The 21,282-nt window shown below is 32.0% G+C and overlaps 2 protein-coding genes across 2 annotated transcripts; both read left to right on the top strand.

Moving 5' to 3' along the window:
• Positions 1 to 5,202, top strand: LOC110794702 (uncharacterized). The gene is made up of 2 exons (XM_056841399.1): positions 1 to 669; positions 4,547 to 5,202. The coding sequence occupies exons 1-2, from the start codon at positions 36 to 38 to the stop codon at positions 5,200 to 5,202; spliced, it is 1,290 nt and encodes a 429-aa protein (XP_056697377.1). The 5' UTR covers positions 1 to 35.
• Positions 4,869 to 20,098, top strand: LOC110794727 (ankyrin repeat-containing protein At5g02620-like). Its single transcript, XM_056827727.1, has 5 exons — positions 4,869 to 5,137; positions 8,641 to 9,242; positions 18,078 to 18,598; positions 18,983 to 19,537; positions 19,756 to 20,098. The coding sequence occupies exons 2-5, from the start codon at positions 8,705 to 8,707 to the stop codon at positions 19,792 to 19,794; spliced, it is 1,653 nt and encodes a 550-aa protein (XP_056683705.1). The 5' UTR covers positions 4,869 to 5,137; positions 8,641 to 8,704; the 3' UTR covers positions 19,795 to 20,098.
• The last annotated feature ends 1,184 nt before the right edge of the window (positions 20,099 to 21,282 follow it).

Genomic DNA, 21,282 nt, shown 5'->3' with positions numbered 1-21,282 from the left:
CTTAAGTCAACCAAAAACACAAAAAGTCTCTGAAAATGGATGAAGAGCTTCTGAAAGCAGTAGTGAGCGGAGATGTTGAGTTTCTTAAAAAATGCGAAGAATCAAATAAACCCATCGATTACTACTTGACTTTCGTCCCCCAAAGTAGTGATGAAAATGACGATGTTCGTGGGAATATATTCCACATAGCAGCGTATAATAACAGAGAAGATTTTATAAGAGAAGCTATTCGAATATTACCTTCCGAAGATACGCAAAAACTCCTCCTCCAAACACGGGAACCATTTAACGCCAACCCTCTTCATGTAGCAGGCGACAATGGTAACGTAGAGATAGTAAAGATGTTCCTAAATGTGTACAGATGTTTGCCATCATTACCATCTGATATTTCTAAACGACCATGGTTACTCAAGAATAGCGAGGGAAATAGCCCTTGCCAATCGACTGTTTATGGTTTCCACGAGGAATGTGCGTTGGAAATGTTGAAAACGGATATGGAGTTGATTTCCAATATGACTTCGGAACGCGACTCTTCTTTACTTTATGAAGTTGTACATAATAAGTTAAGCAAATTAGCTTTGGAGATGTTGAGTTCCCCTCATTCTTTTCCTTGCAACGGGAACGACGGCTACACTCCCTTCCACTCGATTCATAATTTTAACTGCTCAGGTAAGCTTCATTTACCTTTTTGTTTTACCACAATTCAAGCAACATATACAAAATACAAACGGTTTTTTCATGAAATGCCCCCGAGGTTTGCAAAAACGCATTAAATACCCTCGTGTCTTTTGAATCACATAATATACCCCTATTTTTCCGTACGGTTCATGAGATTCACCTTCAGTTAATGGACGTTAGTCTGCCGTTAATGACGTTTTACTATTTTGCCCTTAATACATGTTTTCGACATAAATTCCAAAAAAAGAAAGAAAATCTCAAATTATTTCTCTTTCTCTCTCCTCTCAGATGTTCTTCCTCCTGCTCTCTGATCGCCGGTGGCGTCCGATCTCCGCTCTCTGGTCACCGGTGGAGGTCGATTCAATCAATTTCTTATTGGATTTGTTGTTTGAGCATTTCAATTTTCTTTGATTATTAATTCTATTTTTGTTTTAGGTTTAACTTTTAGGTTGATTAATTTGATTAATTAGGTGAACTATCGGTGGAAATCAAATTCTGCAGTTTAAAAGCAGTTTGAGTATTTGGTGCAACTTAGTTTCAAAATAGGTGTATATTGTGCAATAAGTTTATAAATAGGGGTATTCTGTGAATTATAAACACGACTTAACGGAGGACTAACGGAAGGTCGGTTTAGGGGTATTTGGTGCAAACTTGGGAAAAAAATAGTGGTATATTATGTGATTAAAAAGACACAAGGGTATTTGGTGCGTTTTTGCAAACCTTAGAGGTATTTCATGAAAAAACCGAAATACAACTCTACAGAAAAACACCAATTGTAAATTAATCTTTGTTTATTACGCTAGTTCTAGAAGTTGATCATTTACTTTTGGGTCAACACAAGTCCCCCACCCTATTTGAATTTGAAGATGTAATGTAACTGCATCTCTAGCAAATTAGCAATACATGTCATCTACCTTGCCACTCTAGAAAATCAAATACGTTATACGTTCGTTATTCAAATATAGGTTTGGCACAAGAATTTATTAGTGGGTAACAACGATAGAGAGAGAAACAAAAGTTCAAACTTGCCCAATGTGATGCAATCATATAAGCATTAAATAAAGGGAATTTTTTTTCGTAGCTATGACCTTTGTCAAATTCTCAATAGTAGCATTACTTTTATATTTTTTCTCAAGAAAAACATTATTTTTGTAATTAGCACTTACTAAAACAATTAGCACCTATATAATTAACAGAAAATTAACCTAATAAATAAAATTTTTACAAGATTAATTTGAAACCCATAAATCATAAAAAACCAAAACGTAAAAATCTAACTAATCAAGCTAGATAGACGAAACAACAAGAACAAATGTTCGCTTCATCTTTAACAATAATACCTTTTAGACATTGTTCACCAGAGTCTAAGGCTCCAAGTGATGTCGTTGGATTCCAGAGAAAGAAAAAAGAACAGATATACACTACATAAATGCAAGAAAAAATGCACAAAATTAATCAGCAAAAAAATTACTCAAAGAAGTTTTCAGATATCTAGAGCTACATAAGACATACGGAGTACTGAACATTGGACAGGGGCTTATAGTTGTCCAGATTCATAAGTATAACGGACTATTCCAACTAAACTATCAATCATAGCTTTCCATAGATGGAATCATATGCACAACAAATAAAGTCAAGTAAGTGAGATTACAAGTAAACTCTTGCCCATTTCCATTTGGGGCTTACTGCCTTAGGCAATCCTTAGAGGCAGATAGTAAGACTAGTGCAGTCAGTCTCCCCCCACCAGGCCACCAACAATGGGAAATGCCCCCCTCCGCCACAAAATAAAATGCTTGACAATGTTTGAAATTCTACTTACAACAAATGGTGTAGTATAATTGAATGCATCAATCCACATATTTGTCAGCCAGTAATCAAGGAAGGGAGCCAGTAAAAGCAAGGTTTTTTTTCTTCAATTAGGTGCTTATTTTTTAATTAGGTGGGAATCACAAATATAATGCTACAATAAAGAAATTTTTAAAAAATAATGTTATTTGGGAGAATTTGGCAGATATTTTGTTGGCATTGAGAATTTACAAATTTCATTGCTACCAAAGAGAATTTCCCTCAAATAAATCAACATGTGTTAAAAGGTAAGGGTGTATTGGTAATTGCAATGTGGATAGGCTTGTTCAGAGTTTGGTTTAAATCGGACCAAACCGTATTCTCACGGTTTAGTTTAGTTAATTTTTTTTACCTACATACGATGTACGGTTTGTGTTTGGTTTAGCAAAAAAATTAACCCGAATCAAACCATAAATCGTATTCATAATTTGGTTTACCGTTAGTCGTAAACCAAACTAAAAAATAACATATGATTTAAACTATTTTTGTATAATGTAACATTGCTTAACATAGTAAAATATAACATGCTTTTTAGAATTTTCGAAAATTAAGTACACTACTTTTGTTTCTCTCATACTTAATGTTTTCACCTTCCTTCTCGAACTAACCAACTCCCAATTCCTACTGTATAAATTGCAAATCACAAAATAAAAATTAAAAATTTGACAATAAAGTATAAACCGCAAACCAAACTGCACTTGAAAAATGTCAAACCGTAATATTACGGTTTTGTTTGGGTTTTGTCCCAAACCGAACCGTGTTCACCTCTAATTGTAAAAGTGAATGTTTTTTTTTTCTGAAATGAAAATGATGCAATATTTGCGAAACTTCCTTAAAATAAATGGCGCAATTAGGACTGTAAATGAGCCGAGTCGAGTCGGGTTTTACCTTGTTCGAGCTAAGCTTTGTAAGGATTTTAACTGTTCGAACTTGACTCGAGCTTTACCGAGCTTTGCAATTTGCTGTTCGAGCTTTGTTCTTTAAGCTTCTTACCTTTTCGAGCTTGGCTCGAGCTCTAATAAACGATCTTTGAAAAAAAAATAACTTGCTATTTTTTTTTTATAAAGTAGGCAAACAATTACCAAATTAAAGGAGTATTTATAATTAGCTACTCGTAATAAGGGTCAAAGACTCAAAAAAATACACTTAGAGCTCAAACTGAAGTAAAATAAACAACCAAGCAGAGCACCCAATGGTCTTGTCCTTAAACCAAATCCCTGGCTTTGCTTGAGAGAGGGTAATGAATTTGTAGGTGTATTTATTCTAGCCATTGAAATTTGAAGGTAAGCAATAATAATGGAATGAAATTGGAAACAAGGAAAGCCCGTAAATTCTTCCGCTGAATGTTGTAAATTTATCGATCAATCAAATCATCAAATTGGGGTAAATTATATAATCATGGAGAATGGACAACAATATATAATTTGAATGAAATATTCTACGGGATTACGGGATATTATAACTATATGATTTGTTCACTTTTTTCAAATAATATATTTGTTGACATTAAGGGTAATAATTTTTAGGAAAACTTATATTTTATTTCATAATAAAAATTATCTTTTCGAGCTTGAACAAGTCATAAACGGGCTCATAAACGAGCTTATAAACGAGTTATTAATGAGCTATAAACAAGTACTCGTGAACATTAACGAGCTGAACGTGATGTTGTTCGAGCTTAGCTCGTATACTTATCGAGCCTAGGAATTTTGTTCAAGCTCGTTCATTACTTAATAAACAAGCTTTGACTGAGCTTTGGCCGAGCTTGTTCGCGAGTTGTTCGCGAACGTATCGGCTCATTTGTAGCCCTAGACGCAATAATATTGAAACGGACGTCGTTTCTACTTTCAACCATCTGAAATTTACAAAATTACAAGACCACCATTCATAATTTCCCTTAGATTTATATTTGTATGAAGTTAAATTATTATACTCTAGCTATAAACTATAGAAACATATTCTAGTTTATGTGGATTACTTTAATAGTTTAATGTGACCCCTGGAAAATGTTACCTGGTTACAGAAGAAGCAAAAGACATCTTTCGACTGTTGCTTCAAAGAGCGCCGGAGGTACTTAAACAACAAACTGACAATGGATTTTCAATATTCCATTTATGGGCATCTGGTGGAAAATTGTGGCCATTCAAACATCTTGTAGAAAGCCATGTTATTATTCCAAATGTAAAGGAGATATTCGCACACTTAGTCTCTACAACAAACAAGTATGGTGACAACCCTTTTCATAGTCTGACTGAAGATACCTCCAATGAAGAAGTTGCTATTGAAATAGCAAAATTGCTAATAGATACTTACAAACAAGTAGAGTCATCTGCCATTATAGAAGACCTACTTCCATGGTTAGTAGAGAACAATGATGGTGATACACCTTTGTCATTGGCCATAACTCCTCAATATGAAAAGTTTGCACTATATATCTTGTCAATTGATGAAAATGCGGTTATTAAAAGTCAGAATAATGTTTTGTTCTTGGCTATCGAGAATGGATGCTATAAAGTTGCCCAAAAGATTTTAAAGATAGTGGATGACAACGGTTGGAATCAACTTCTTACTAATCATCACCATAATGTTTTGCATCTTGCACCGTTATGCACAAGTGAGTCTGCTTCTCTTTCCATTTTGCTAACAAATACTGCATGCTTAAAATGTAATATTGTGTGACATGTGTGCAATTATGTTATGAGTAAGGTTACTACTCTTTTATATTGCTCTATATTAGCATATTATCATACTATAGTGTTGATCTCACAATTGCTAGAAACAAGTCCTGGTCCTGACAATTTGAGGACCCTAGGCAAAATGTGAGAAAATAGCCCCTTAATATATTTTTATTTATTTATTTATTTCAATCAACATAAAATTACTTCATAAATAAACTTACTTATTACTCTAATAATAAAAAAAATATCCCCTCCTCATTCAACTCCTATTATAAATCATATATAAATCGACTTTGTCGAGAATTTTGAGATGCAAAATCATGTATGATCACATCAACATCAATGTTATCAAACATATATCTTTCTCAATTGATAAAGCTGTCAATCCATTTTTATTTGTCTGTGAGAGATAGTCAATTAAATAAATAAATAAAATACCAAGTAGAAATTCAATTAATTAACGAACAAAAGCACATTGTAACGGTAGAGCAGTTTGTTATTGTAATATATAGGAAAATTTGTCAGAAAGGACCTTTTAAAACACAAAAATTGTGATAAAGGACATTTTAAAAAGAAGTTGTGACATAGGACCTAAAATCGATTTTTTGTTGTGAATTGGGACCAACACTCATTTTCCGGTGGTCAATTCAATTTCTCCGGCGTTGACCGGTGCATGCGTGACACGTGACTTTAAAAAAATGAGTTTTTTTTTATTTCTTTCAGATGACCCGTGCATGTGTGGCACGTGACTTTAAAAATGACTCTGGTTTCTCCCCCTAACTACCTTAAAAAAAAGCCCTAAAAAAATCTCTCTCTCCTAATTGCTCTGTTGAACGCTTCTTCTATCTTCTTGCTGAAGTTCATCAATTCGTGATTTCGTGGTATATTGCTTAAAAGAAAACACTGCTCCCCCCTTTCAATTCATTGCTATTCGTACTTGGTAAGAGTAAAATTCCCAATTTGTTTGCTCCAATTTGTTCAATTTCATCATCTTGGAAGTTAGGGTTCATATCCAATTGTTTTTTTTGCTAGTATAGCATCTTAGGGTCATACAAAGAGACTTGTTCTTGTATGACATATAGAGCTCCAACACAGAATTACAGAAAGTATGATACTGTTTTGCTCATTGCATTCGGCATTGGCGCATCTCCTTTTATCAGCATCCTCAAGTATATCATCATATCTTTAATGAGTTGAAAGAAAGCAAACCGCATGTATTTAACCTGATACACCGAATGTTACTTAACATCGGTTCTTTGAACTTGAGATCTTATAAGTTTTTGTTTGAGCAGGCCGATGTTTATGTAGGGGGGGGGGGACTGGAAAAGTGTTAGGGAAAATCTGGAAAAAAAAAACTCATTTTTTAAAGTCACGTGCCACGTACGCGCGGGTCAATGCCGGAAAATTGAGTTGACCACCGGAAAATGGGTTTTGGTCCCAATTCACAATAAAAAATCGATTTTACGTCTTATGTCACAACTGTTTTTTTAAAAGGTCCTTTGTCACAATTTTTGTGTTTTAAAAGGTGTTTTCTGAAAAAATTTCCTAATATATAAAAGAATAATCATACAGCTAATCAATTTGTTATTAAGAATTTAGCAAAAAACCATTAGAATTATACATAAGAATAATGATACATGCAGCTAGTCAACTACACAATTACTCCGTAGTAAGTAGTGAATTAAGAATTATACAACATAATAAGTCCAATAAATTACCTTATGCAATGCGGCAATATTTTTGGGCCCCTTTCCGGCTTGGGCCCTAGGCGGTCGCACTCTTGGCCTACCCCTAGGGCCGGCCCTGCAAAGGACTAAAGACACTACTATTTTAAGTCCTATCTCTTTTTCCCTTGGGTCTACTAGTGAACAGCTATACATATTCAAAAGCAAACAAATTTTAAACATGTTAATTCGGTGTTTTGGATTTCTTTTTATATTTAATTTTAAAAGTTGAGGCGGTGTTTGGGTGACAATTGACATATATCGGAGATTAGTGGCTATGAGTTGAGGCGAATGTGGATTGTCGGGATTATATTTAGCTTGGAATGGGATTTATTGAGTTTTTTAAAAACTAGACATAATGCTTTCCCAACTATATTTATTATATAATTAGTGGCTTCATCTTATATGCGCATAATTAATAAAAACTACAATACTTACAATAGTGAAATATTTATTCAGAGAAACTTTATGAACAAAATTTCTTACCTATTATTTGAGGTTTTTAGATGCAATAATATAATGTGTGACGTTTCAATTTAATATCGCACGCATTACGTACATATAAGACTAATAAATAATGTCTAAAGCCAAAATTATACATCTATTGTATAACGGAGGAAGTATAATACAGAACTGTAATTGATGTTGGTTCAGTTAAGTCTTTCATCGTATCTTAAAAAATATACGCAATATACATACCCATAGCAAAATCTTATTTAGCATTATGGACTCTTTCATCTTGCATACCCATAGCAAAATCTTATTTAGAATTATGGACTCTTTCATCTTGAACTATAGCAGATGTTATCTTTTTTGAGATAAATTACCAAATTGTTAACCCAAATAAGATCTCAACTTGTCACAAAACTTTGTTACTTGACTGGATTTGACATTCATCTAGCCAAAAAAAATAATATAAGGTGATGTGTATTTTAGGTTTCAGGTTCGAAATTTTCCTCCTCCATTTGTAATTCTATTGTCCACTATAAGAAATTGTACTATTAACGACGGGAAATCCCGTCGCGAAAGGCCAATAATTGTTGATTAACGACGGGATTTTCTGTCGCGAACCCGTCATAAAAGGGGGCCGTCGTTAATACAAAATCCCGTCGTAAATCTGTCCTAAACCCGTCGTAAAAGACATTTGCGACGGTTATTCCCGTCATTGTTTGGCTGTTAGCCCCGTCGCAAAAGGCTTTTGCGACGGGATTTTTAACCCGTCGTAATTAGGTTGTCGTTAAAGATACAAATTCTTGATAGCGTTTATAACTCATTCAGTCATTCGCACCAAAAAAAATGACATCAAACTCATAGAGTCAAAGCTAAGTCGGTATTACGTTACTAGGAAATGTTTTTGAATTTACAATGAAAAAAACATTAAGAGAACCAAAAGCATGAAAAATTCATTTGTAGTCGATCTAATTTTTAAAGGTAAACTATTTTCTGGACTCGGGCGATGAATAACTGTAATCATGCATATTTTTCAAAAAAATAGAATCATAATTAACTCTTACATTTATTAAAATAGTTATTCTTTATTTTATAATCAATTATTATAGTTTATTTGCAAAGATGCCATAAAATACATAGCCTAACCAAGGGATAAGTCATTCCTTCCGTTTTTATTTAAGTTTTACGCTCCTATTAAATAATTCTATAATTGTTATGTTTAGAAGTAATTAATGTTTTAGCTAACAATCTTTGTTTACTAATAGATGACTTTTGTACACGGCTTATTGAAAGACATCCTGAGTTACTCACAAGAGTAGACAAAGGGGGATGTCAGTATTACACAATTGGATATTAAAAAAGGGTGAAGTATGGCTCTTCGAATACATTTTAAATAGCAAATGGAAGAGTATCTTTGTGAAACTCATTGGTGATGCAGATTACAATGACAGAAACAACCCCTTTCATGTTGCGGCCACTACCAACCATGAAACAACCAACCAAGTTGTAAAGCTCCTTATAGAAGCTCACAAAGAATATCAACCTACTTGGATGGTCAATGATGTATATCAATTGCCATGGTTTACAATTAATAAAGCAAATGAAGGACCTTTGCACTTGGCCATACGCAACCAAAATGAAGAGCTTGCTTTAGAATTACTGAAACTACACAAGGATGATGATGATATTAGTGAACTACTCGATTATTACAGGCCAAAGCATACTACTTTGTTTCTAGCTATACAGAACAATTGCTCTCAAGTAGCCGAAAATATATTGTCAAGATTGGATAGAAAAAGTTGGAACGAATATCTTATGGATTCCACTGATGGTCGTAATATAATGCATCTAGTTCCAAGTTTGACAAGTAAGATTCTATATCTACTCTCCTACTTATCGCTTCAAATACTCTATGTTTTATATGTTAAGGTGACTTCTAATCACTTCACCTAATCTTTACTTATTTTTTCTAAACTTATCTTATTATAACTTATCTTAGTAAAGGACAACCGGTTTACGTACTGTGACTGTTCTTTTATTCGCCTGTTGTGTTTTATTTGGAGAAATATACATTTATATTCTCTCGCATAAAATATGATTAGGCGTATACTTCGATATGTTTGAATTTTCCTCTGGTTGAACCTATTTTAATTCTTAAATTGTTTTTTTAGAGTATATTTTTTAAAAAGAGAATCTAAATTGACTTTTTTGCATGAATTATTTTTCTTGGATTATGTAGAATCGTGCATGCTACGTGTCATCCTGTTTAGCACTAAAACCGTGACACGTCACAGATTTATAAAGTATCGTGATAATAAAAAATTGTTAATACAAGGATTCAAACTATATACGGAGTATGTATAATGAATTCCCCCCCCCCCCCCCCCCTCCCCCCCCAAAAAAAAAGAGAATATAAGATTACTATCTATCTATAGTACCAAAAGAGAGGAAATCAATGTGGTGATGATAAATGTCACCCTATAATTTGCCTCTCTTTTAGTTTAAATAAAAATATTTTATTTACTATATACGAATTAATACACTAGGTACAAAAAATTTAGGCGTGATAAAATAGAAGAAAATTTATCCATCTCTATAATGCTAAGGTTTACATTTCAGTTATGGAATGGAATTACAATAACAATATATTGTTTTTCTCCACTATCACGCAAACAACAATCTATTCCAGAAACAATACAAACAAATATGTTCAATCCTCGGCTGTATGAATATTATATGTGCGATTGCTTATTAAAAAAAAAAAAAAAAAGAGATGTCAGGGTCGAGGTATGACACATATCATCTCATGGTATTCCTTTCATTATTTATTTATTAAAGTTAGTTAAAAATTGTCTATAGAAGAAAACAAATACACGGAGTATATAATAGGTAACAAAAAATCTCTATGGTAGCAATTTTTTTTCCAGAATTTTGGTTGGGGATATTTTAGGTTAGTAAAAAGAGGGTTATTTTGTAACTTTCTAATATTTAACCATGGTCAGTATTATATTAGTTACTTAGGTTGAAAGTATAAAAATAATGCTATTTTAGAGAGATTATATATTATTGATGCTATTTTAGAGAAAGTGTTAAAATTTTTGTTACCAATGAGAAATTGCAAAAGTATATTGCTACCATAGAGAATTACCCTATATAATACTACCGATTGTTTTACAAAATTAAGGAGCAATTATTACCAAACTTAGAATTTGAATGTAGTATTAACTTTATCAATTAAAAATAAAAGTATCAACTTTATCAATTATTTATTCGTTTTAATTTGAATCTCCTAATAAAACATTTATAGAAAATAAAAGTTAATAGGGAGTACTCGGTATAGTTACCATACAAATGCCATATTTTGGTCAATGAGGATTAATACATTAATCACATTTAAATTTTTTGCTATAAATATGTACTTAGGGATTAAATTTTACACTTAGTTTATATATACAGATAATCTTCTTGATTTATAAATTCAAGCTAAAAAATATTAATCCATTATACTGAGTATGTAATAGGATTTTTTTAAAAATTTTAAGAGTAGTTTATTACTGATTGTACATACATAATTAGAATACAAATAAATTAGAAAATGAATCAAGTATGAAAAAGAGTGTATATTTTTTTTTTTTTTTTTACTATAGTATTGTATAATATTTTAACAATTAAATTTGAAAATTATAACCGCCATTGATTATACTATTTTAAACGTAGTATATTTAGCAACTAAATTCGACAACTAACGGTCTATCACTGTCGTTGATAGTCATATTTTACTACTTTAAAAAAAGATATGTAATTTCCTTAAACATGAGCTAAACTTGCCCAATCTAATCCATCTACTATACACAATTTCTCAATTACGTAATTGCTCAATTTTTTAGATGCAACTCTTTCATTTTTACCCTAGTTATTATATTTACACTAATCACACATCCTTCTACTTTTTCTGTTGTTTTGGTGATTATTAATACTTTATGATGAACATAGTCTAAATGAACACCACTAACACTAGCATTTTGTTGGATATGTCTAAGTACTTACATAATACTACCATTTTTTTATAATTTTTTACTAATTAATATTAATAGTTGAAGTTACTTACTAACAACCGTGAAAATAAAGTGGTTTATCCAGAAAAAAATAAAATAAATAGTAAACAAGAAAATTGATGTCCAACTAACACGTGGTCCTCTCTAGTTAAAAAAGCTCCTCCAAAAACTTTAGGCTAAATTAAATTATATTTTAGTCATTTGTTAACACACATTTGTATACGGAGTACTATTACTCCTGCTTCGACAAAATTGTAATCAATAATAAAATACAATTTTGTTATATAATTGAGGTCCATCAAAACTTCCGCGTGCGTCCTCAAATTTCTATCACAGGTGCAACTATTTCTAAACGGATGTAGTATATAGGTACTAGTCTTATATGCACGCTATGCGTGCGAGGTTATAAAAACCAAAAATCGTGTTATAGCAATTAATTAATCACAATAAATAATATGCTAGAATTAAAAACTGTTCAAAAAGTTCATATGAAAAAAAATTAGATATAGTCTCTAGCATTTACATAGTTAAACAATGTGATACGCATATTATACAACGAAAAATCTAAACTATAGTACTAAAGTAAAGAAAATTAACATATAAATAGTGTGTCTTAGAGATATTGTAAAATTGATTTCGGAAATTGATTGACTTTTTTCTTGGGGAAATTGGAAAAAAGGATTTGGAAAATAGTTTTTGATAGAGAGTAGAGAAGGAATGTCGTTGAGTGGATTATTTAGACTGCAATATTGAGCGTCGTTCCACAATTTAGATTGCAGCATAGTTTATATATATATACATATATATATATATATATATATATATATATATATATATATATATATATATATAGAATGGAGAGAATTAAGGGTTATGAATTAAAATGGAGAGAAATTAATGATTTTGTGATTATTGTCATTAATCACAAATTAACGGTTATGAAATTAACGATGCTCATTGTTACGATTTTGTGATTATTGTCATTAATCACGATTTTGCGAAGTAAGCCAATTACATTATTGGTAGGGTTAAGCAGGTGACAAAATCGTTAATTTCTCTCCATTTTAATTCATAACCCCTTAATTCTCTCCATTTTAATTATATATATATATATATATATATATATATATATATATATATATATATATATATATATATATATATATATATATATATATAAACTATGCTGCAATCCAAATTGTGGAACGACGCTCAATGTTGCAGTCTAAATAATCCACTCAACGACATTCCTTCTCTACTCTCTATCAAAAACTAATTTTCCAAATCCTTTTTTCCAATTTCCCCAAGAAAAAAGTCAATCAATTTCCGAAATCAATTTTACAATATCTCTAAGACACACTATTTATATGTTAATTTTCTTTACTTTAGTACTACAGTTTAGATTTTTCGTTGTATAATATGTGTATCACATTGTTTAACTATGTAAATGCTAGAGACTATATCTAATTTTTTTTCATATGAACTTTTTGAACAGTTTTTAATTCTAGCATATTATTTATTGTGATTAATTAATTGCCATAACACGATTTTTGGTTTTTATAACCTCGCACGCATAGCGTGCATATAAGACTAGTACCTATATACTACATCCGTTTAGAAATAGTTGCACCTGTGATAGAAATTTGAGGACGCACGCGGAAGTTTTGATGGACCTCAATTATATAACAAAATTGTATTTTATCATTGATTACAATTTTGTCGAAGCAGGAGTAATAATACTCCGTATACAAATGTTTGTTAACAAATGACTAAAATATAATTTAATTTAGCCTAAAGTTTTTGGAGGAGCTTTTTTAACTAGAGAGGACCACGTGTTAGTTGGACATCAATTTTCTTGTTTACTATTTATTTTATTTTTTTCTGGATAAACCACTTTTATTTTCAAGGTTGTTAGTAAGTAACTTCAACTATTAATATTAATTAGTAAAAAATTATAAGAAAATGGTAGTATTATGTAAGTACTTAGACATATCCAACAAAATGCTAGTGTTGGTGGTGTTCATTTAGACTATGTTCATCATAAAGTATTAATAATCACCATTGATTAGCCTATCTTATAACATAAATAATTACTGATTGTAAGTACTATCAAGTTCGTTTAGAAATTGTGTCATATAATGAGTACGAATACATCCGAACGTACCCTTAGATCGTTTATTATTTGTAATCCAATGAAAAATCTTTGCATACAATTTCTGATAACTGATATAGAAAATATTATAATAGTTTAATTTGGACTATCAATTATATTATTATAATACAATCAACTTTTTAAGAATTTGTGTCATATAATGATTACGGATATGCACAACAAAAGTTAACTATTGATTTAATGTATTTAACAAGGTCATCTCAAACATTTATAGGTCCTTTGTTTAGTAAGAAGCCTATACTTAATCTTAAATATCAAAAATAACTTTTGTCACATTCTTATTATCGTAATATTTTTGTACGGAGCACGAATAATAATTTATTCGCTCATATTATTGAAGTCTTAAGAGCATGTTGATTGAAATTTTGACTAATTATATTGTAATCAACTACGGAGTATGTCCAAAGTCATAAGATCTAAATGATTAAATTTCTTTATTTATTAATATGTTTGCAATAACAAAATATTTTTTATACATGAATGTAAATGATTATAATACCACTTTAAAATTTCGTACAAAATAAAATTTATATATGTAAATGGTGAGTCACTTGATGATGGGGGGAGTTTGGATTTTAGATTGGTTTGATGACAAAGTTAAACGTACATGATTGTCTAATATTGACTAATAAAAGTATATTTTTGGTGGATGGGTATAAGGATAACATGTACTCGCTTTGGTGATAGGGCGAATTTGAATTGATCAGATTTGAGAACACTCACCCAATTCTAATTATGTATGTCACTTTTAAATATAATTTTTCAATATTATAGTTAATACAATCAACTTTTGATACGTCGTAATAAACTTATGTCAATATATTTAGAATTTAGTTGCAAGGAAAATTGGATTACTTATCGAATATAGGCATGCCAGATGTCTGTGGGGCGGGTTTTTTTGGGAGATCCCCCCTATGCATCTGCCCCAAGTGGGCAGCGTGGAGGAAAGTTTATTCGGCGATGGGGTTAAAAATGTATTTGTCGGGGGTGAAAGGGTGATGATGAATTTTAGTTTGGACCCGACCCAGTCACTAATCCTTCATCTAATTGATTATGGATATATAAAAAAAAGTAATTGACTTGCACATGATAATGTTTTTATTTTATTTACTAAATAACTCTAATCAGACAAACGAACTTTAAGAGGATCTATAATAGTGTTTTAAAATTTAAAACTCTCTTCCAAAAAAAAGGTCGAGTTTAGGGGTGGGTGTGGATATACGGTAAAGGAGGTGATAAAGAGGGGATGAATTTTATTTTGTACCTCTCTAGACGGGGGTTGAGAGGGGTGGGTATCGTTCCTATCGTGTATGGAGGGGATGAAGATGAGACTTGTAGGCAGGTGCGGGTGTTCAGGCCCTGCCCCGCCTCAAAGTAATCTCTAACTCAATAAAGAAAATGATCTAGATAGGTGATAAGTGATCAAGTAATGAGGTTGATGGGGCGACTGTGCGAGTATTAAGTGGGTATTACTATCAAAGTGAACGGCGGGTGAGATAACTTTATGCTTGATATAAGTGGTGAACGAGAATGACAATAATTTTTATCAATGTACCCTTATTTAGTTTAATTGTTTTAATAAGTAGGACACCGAATGAGCAATAACAAATTTATCCATCATTAATTATTTTTATTTGGAGAATATCTATAACTCTGTTTTGATGAAAATTGTTTACCAGATTTCATACAAATTTATATTTAGATTATAAATCGTGCATCGCACGGGTGCTATACTAGTATATTATACTAAAAGAGAGAAAATCAATGTGGTGATAACAAATGTTACTCATTGATTCTCCTTTCTTTTAATATAAATATAATACAGTATATTGTTACAAAAATTAAAATAGTATACCGTTTATAGATTGTTTATTTTTGTTACAAAAATACGGAAGTATAATATGTTTCTATAATAAATGACGTTTACCGCTATTTACCACTAATAATAAGACTTTCAATAGCTATCGATGGATCTCAACCGTTTAAATATAAAGACCAATATAGTCAATTACTTTGTACGACTAGGAGTTTTAATAAATAATTAGAAGACAAAAAAAAAAAAAAAAAAAAAAACAGAATATTAAGGATTTCCCAATCAATATAATACATACCGGCCGTACAATACTACATTACATGTTTAGTGTTTACCACTCACCCCCCAAAAAAATTGCATTGTCTTTGATTCTTTACTTCTTTCAAAATCCAACTAACAATTAAATGTTATCTTAATCATTTTTCTTTCACCCAAAAATGTTTTAAATTACTATATGTTGCCATGACTTAAAAACCAGTGATGACCTTGCATGGTTGAAGAACAACTCCGATGAAGAAAGATAAAGAAAAGGATGAATTCCAATTAGTTAATTAGGGATAAAATAAGAAAAGAAATCTTCAATTAATAATTGAATTGTGAATTTGGGAACTCTTGAAATTCAGTTATCGAGGGAGAGAAAGTAACTTGATAAAGATAAAAGAGTGGGAGGTTAATGAAGTAAACATCCAATGTTAACTACTAAGGATGTACAAGATATTGACATGCTAAATTTAAAATGTACATAAATTATTTAATTTACATAATCTAATTTAATCTGTCATAAATTCATAATATGTACATTGCAATTTCAGTACATAGCGGTATACGTCATTTACTTTAGACTCATTCGTTATTGTATATAGTTTATGTTAACTACTACTTGAAAAATATTTTATATACATACTAAGTATTATCCATCTATATATATATATATATATATATATATATATATAAATTTGTTATTGCCCTCTTTCAATGTCTTATTTATTAAAAAAATTAAAACAAATAAAGATACCATGTCCACCCTTCATAGAGTTATCCCGTCCACCCAAATATTTTGGAATTATATCGCCTGCCGTCATTTATATATATTGCAATTTCAGTACATAGCGGTATACGTCATTCACTTTAGACTCATTCGTTATTGTATATAGTTTATGTTAACTACTACTTCAAAAATATTTTATATACATACTAAGTATTATCCATCTATATATATATATAAAAATTTGTTATTGCCCTCTTTCAATGTCTTATTTATTAAAAAAATTTAAACAAATAAAGGTACCCTGTCCACCCTTCATAGAGTTATCCCGTCCACCCAAATATTTTGGAATTATATCGCCTGCCGTCATTTATATATATATGACGGCAGGCGATATATATATATATAAATGACAGCAGGCGATATAATTCCAAAATATTTGGGTGGACGGGATAACTCTATGAAGGGTGGACAGGGTACCTTTATTTGTTTTAATTTTTTTAATAAATAAGACATTGAAAGAGGGCAATAACAAATTTATATATAAATGACGGCAGGCGATATAATTCCAAAATATTTGGGTGGACGGGATAACTCTATGAAGGGTGGACTGGGTACCTTTATTTGTTTTAATTTTTTTAATAAATAAGACATTGAAAGAGGGCAATAACAAATTTATATGTGCTTATTTTAACTAGTAGAATATATAAGCTCTGATAATAATTGTCTAATATACTTTCATATAACTTTATATTTAGATTTATAAATCGCGCATCGCACGGATACATACTAGTATTATTGTAAAAGCAACGAGTAACTGATCCTAATAAGCATGTTTCTTTCTATTTTCCATCTTAAACATTTTTGTCAAAATCTTAAAATTTTAAAAATAGTAATTCGTACTAGTCACTTTATAATACGAATAAATGATAATTTTATCTTATATATTTTCCCATTATCACTTGATAAAATCTGATTTCCCCTTTATTAGTCTAAAATAAAAATAAACAAATTATTTATCAATATTCGTGAGTTGCGCGGAACCTAACCTAGTTATTAGATATTTCCTACACTTCAAATTTAAATTATGTTTGCGTCCTTTTAAAAGCACCTATCTAGTACGACAAGTCCCCTCAAAAACAAAAAAACAAAAACAAAATCTTAGTACGACAATAACTTTTTTACTACCTCCGTTTCAAAATGATCTTTACACTTTCTGTTTTAGTTTGTTTCATAATGTTCTTTACACTTTGCTTTATTCCCATTTTTGGACATGAAAATTTACTACATTACCCTTCTTACCCCCACAATATTTACAAAGTTCCACTCACTTTAATTCTCTTACTTTAGTCATTTTTTTTTCTTACACTTACCCACTTTTTTTTACATATTTCTCTTACTTTGTCTATATTTTATTATATTCAACAAGCTTTTCTATTTTTGTCTTAATATTTGTGCAAATAATAACTGTAAAACTCTTTATGAAATGGAGGTAGTATAGATTTATTTACTAGCACTTAGTTATCCTTTATTGGTAATGGGAATATTGATATTGAAACCTCTTGATATTATAATAACTCAATATTTTATTCATTACGTTATTTTTTTTATTGCAATCTCAAAGTTAGTTCAACAATGCTTCCCTTTACAAACTTTTGAGAAAAAATTGAAAGCAGATGAAAAGTTCGGGACATGGCTAGTAGAAGAAGTTTCAGAATTCATCACTCAAAAAGACGTCAATGGACAATCAGCTTGGGATAAAGCATATGAAATTGGTCCTGCATGGTTTATAAAAGCAGTTTTGGAAAAGGAACCATCTGTGTTTAATAGCGCACCCTTGGTTTGGACTAAAGCATGTGAGAAGGGTCACGTATTAGCCCTTTGTGCCTTCATCGACCATAATCCGGGGGGTTTTAGAGATCTTTGTATTGAATATAAGGATTCTCCTCTACATCACATAAAACTCCCAAATTTAACGGGGTATGAAAATTTTCTCAAGATTACACGCATGAAGGATTTAATCAATCTTCAAGATTCCAAAGGGGTGACACCTTTACACAAAGCAATAAGAAATAAAGACTTATTCTTGACAGAAACGTTACTCACGATGGATAAGATAATATATAACATTGAGGATGATGAAAATGTATCTGCCATAGATCTGCTAGCTCAAGAATGTGACAACAACCAGACATGGGTATGATTTCTTTCTACAAATTTCCAAATTATATTTCAGTTTATAAGACATGGTGTTGTTACCAATCAAGAATGAAGTATTTTGCAATGTAAAAGGAAACGATGTCTTATCAGTTTCAATGCCTTATCAAATTGAGCCATTACCTTTTAACTGCAGTTAGCTTAAGATATTACATTCATAAGTTTCTGTCACAATTGTCAAATATAGCCTTTTTCATCCATGTAACCTTATTCAAGCCTAAATCACCCGTTTAACCTTACTTTAAAACAAGATACAAGATATGCTGGTAACAAAAACATGTGGAAAACATTTTGTTTTTATCATTATGTCGCAACTACATAAATTACATTGATGGTATGACATCTAATCCATTGTAAAATACAGGACCGGATGTGCAAAAGAATTGGACTTGACCCGAGGATAAAAACGACATATTTCCAAGATAAGACGAATTTGTTGGAAGTGCGAAACTCTCTATTCATAGTGGCCGCTTTACTAGCAAAAATTACGTTCACTGCTGGATTCACTCTCCCTGGTGGATTTAATCAAGAAACTGGAGCAGCACTGTTAGGGAAGCAACCATCTTTCCTAGTGTTTTTGGTATCTGATGCATTGGCCTTATTTTTTTCGATGTTGGTGTTGATTTGTCTTACATGGTCCATGGTTTTCGATGCCAGTAAATCTTTGGTATTGATTGATCGAAGTATGGCTTTACTCCGTTTAGCACTAAACTTCACCTTATTGGCGTTTATGACTGGCGTATACGTTGTCATAGCCCCAAAGTCATTGTGGGCAGCTATTCTTATTATTATCATTATGAGCTTCCTCGTTGGAATTTCAATCAACAAGACACTCTTGTATAATTTTCTAGAGTATGTATACAAGTTCATCCCTTCTCCAAAGAAAAAGCATAGAGATCAAATCGGTGATGTGGAACTGGTAAGCGCTCTATTATTCCATTATTTGGCGGTCTTATATGTTTAGGTAACTAGCCATTATTTGATAATACTCCGTCTAGATATAAATACTTGTTCTAGAAACTACTAGAGTGATTCCACCATGTTGTCATATACAGAGTATAAGATTTAGGTTCATATGATCGAGAACTCTCTTATGATGAGAAGTCGTTAATGTTAAAGTTAATTTTTTAATTTCAGGGCGTCCCTAACAAACATGATCACTTGCATGATGCTTAGACGTCATGGGGAGGATTGCTAGCCAGGACCGGAAAAAGGAGGACTCCAACTGTGGCTGCGCCTTTTTACTGCTAGCCAGAGCCAAACAAAGGAGGACTCAAATGCATAAGTGTGAAGAATGTAGCTAATTAGGTTGAACTCCTACCCATTTTTTAATATGGAAATTGTGATGGAAAGTTACTTTGTAACTTTTTGTTGAACACTAGTTTTCTTACACCAGTGTGACTTTTTTTGTTTCTTTACATTCATGATTCATCCATGTTGATTGCAACTAATACAGAAATATTCTTCTGCAATACTTTGATTTCCGTAAGAAATATTCTCCTCATGGATGTTTTTCCATTATTTGATACGTGTATGGAATCCATAATTCAGGGGAAGGCTACATCAATCCACTGGGTTGCCTACCCAGCTGAGGTACTTTTTTTTTTTGGTGCTTAACGAGGGGCAGAGCCCCGATAAAAAGAAAATTAAACAATAAAACGGGGTGTCGTGACACCTACAAGATCCTCATGTATGAGGTTAGCTATTTCTCCTATAGGATTATGGTAAGTTACTAACTTCTCAGTTTGATCAACTCCAAGGTTAGCCAATTTGTCTGCAACTTTATTTCCCTCTCTGTAGCATTGAATGATTCTAGTCTCCCAAGTAGCCATCCTGAGTAGCTGACGACAATGATTTATTATATGGAATCATTCCCCTCAGTTGTAATCGGTGCTCTGCAGGACTTGCACACATGCCTCATTGTCCATTTGAATTTCAAGCTTGTTAATTCCCATTTCCTTCGCCATGTCCATGCCTAGTGAGACTGCCTTTAGCTCAGCTCTGAAAGCCGTGCAAATTCCAAAGTTAGCAGAGAAGGCACGCTGAAAGGTACCACTGCAGTCACGAATAATACCCCCACCTCCTGCTCGGCCTGGAGTACCTTTGGAGGCACCATCTGTGTTAAGCACCAAACAATTTGGTAGGGGTGCTTTCCATTGGATGAAGACCTGGCGCCGCATTCTTCCAACTCCTGAAGCACGTCCATCTCTTGAGGTGTTCATAGCAGCCCATATCTCTTCAACTTTATTTCTCAAGAATGTTCCTGTATCAATTGGAATCTCATTCCCGCGGCCAAACACAACACAATTTCGCCACTTCCATATCCACCATAAGGTGGTAGCAAAACAGGTTGGCCATTTATTGGAGTAAATTAGCCCATCAGCTTTAATGTTTTTGCATATCCACTCACTCAGATTTCCTGTGAAGAATGAAGGGTAGTTAGCACTCCCTCCAATGCTTTTCCAAATGTGTTTCGAGGAGGGGCACTCACGAAGTAAGTGAAGTAAAGTTTCTTCATTGTGGCTACATCGTTGGCAACTTGGGTCCTCAGTCAGCTTTCTCTTGAGTCTGTTTGCATTGCAGAGTAGTTTATCATGGAGGACAAGCCATAAAAGGACCTTGACTCGTTGTTGCACCGGGGCCTTCCATGCTAGGTCCCATTTT

This window comes from Spinacia oleracea, chromosome 4, assembly GCF_020520425.1.
Source record: "Spinacia oleracea cultivar Varoflay chromosome 4, BTI_SOV_V1, whole genome shotgun sequence".
Lineage (NCBI taxonomy): Eukaryota > Viridiplantae > Streptophyta > Magnoliopsida > Caryophyllales > Amaranthaceae > Spinacia > Spinacia oleracea.
This window is presented reverse-complemented; position numbering and strand designations above follow the sequence as displayed.

Coding starts and splice junctions, on each gene's coding strand:
- LOC110794702 (XM_056841399.1), top strand. CDS start 36: ATGGATGAAGAGCTTCTGAAAGCAGTAGTGAGCGGAGATGTTGAGTTT. Junction 670..4,546: donor TCATAATTTTAACTGCTCAG/GTAAGCTTCATT, acceptor ACCTGGTTACAG/AAGAAGCAAAAGACATCTTT.
- LOC110794727 (XM_056827727.1), top strand. CDS start 8,705: ATGTCAGTATTACACAATTGGATATTAAAAAAGGGTGAAGTATGGCTC. Junction 9,243..18,077: donor TCTAGTTCCAAGTTTGACAA/GTAAGATTCTAT, acceptor AATTGAAAGCAG/ATGAAAAGTTCGGGACATGG. Junction 18,599..18,982: donor GTGACAACAACCAGACATGG/GTATGATTTCTT, acceptor TGTAAAATACAG/GACCGGATGTGCAAAAGAAT.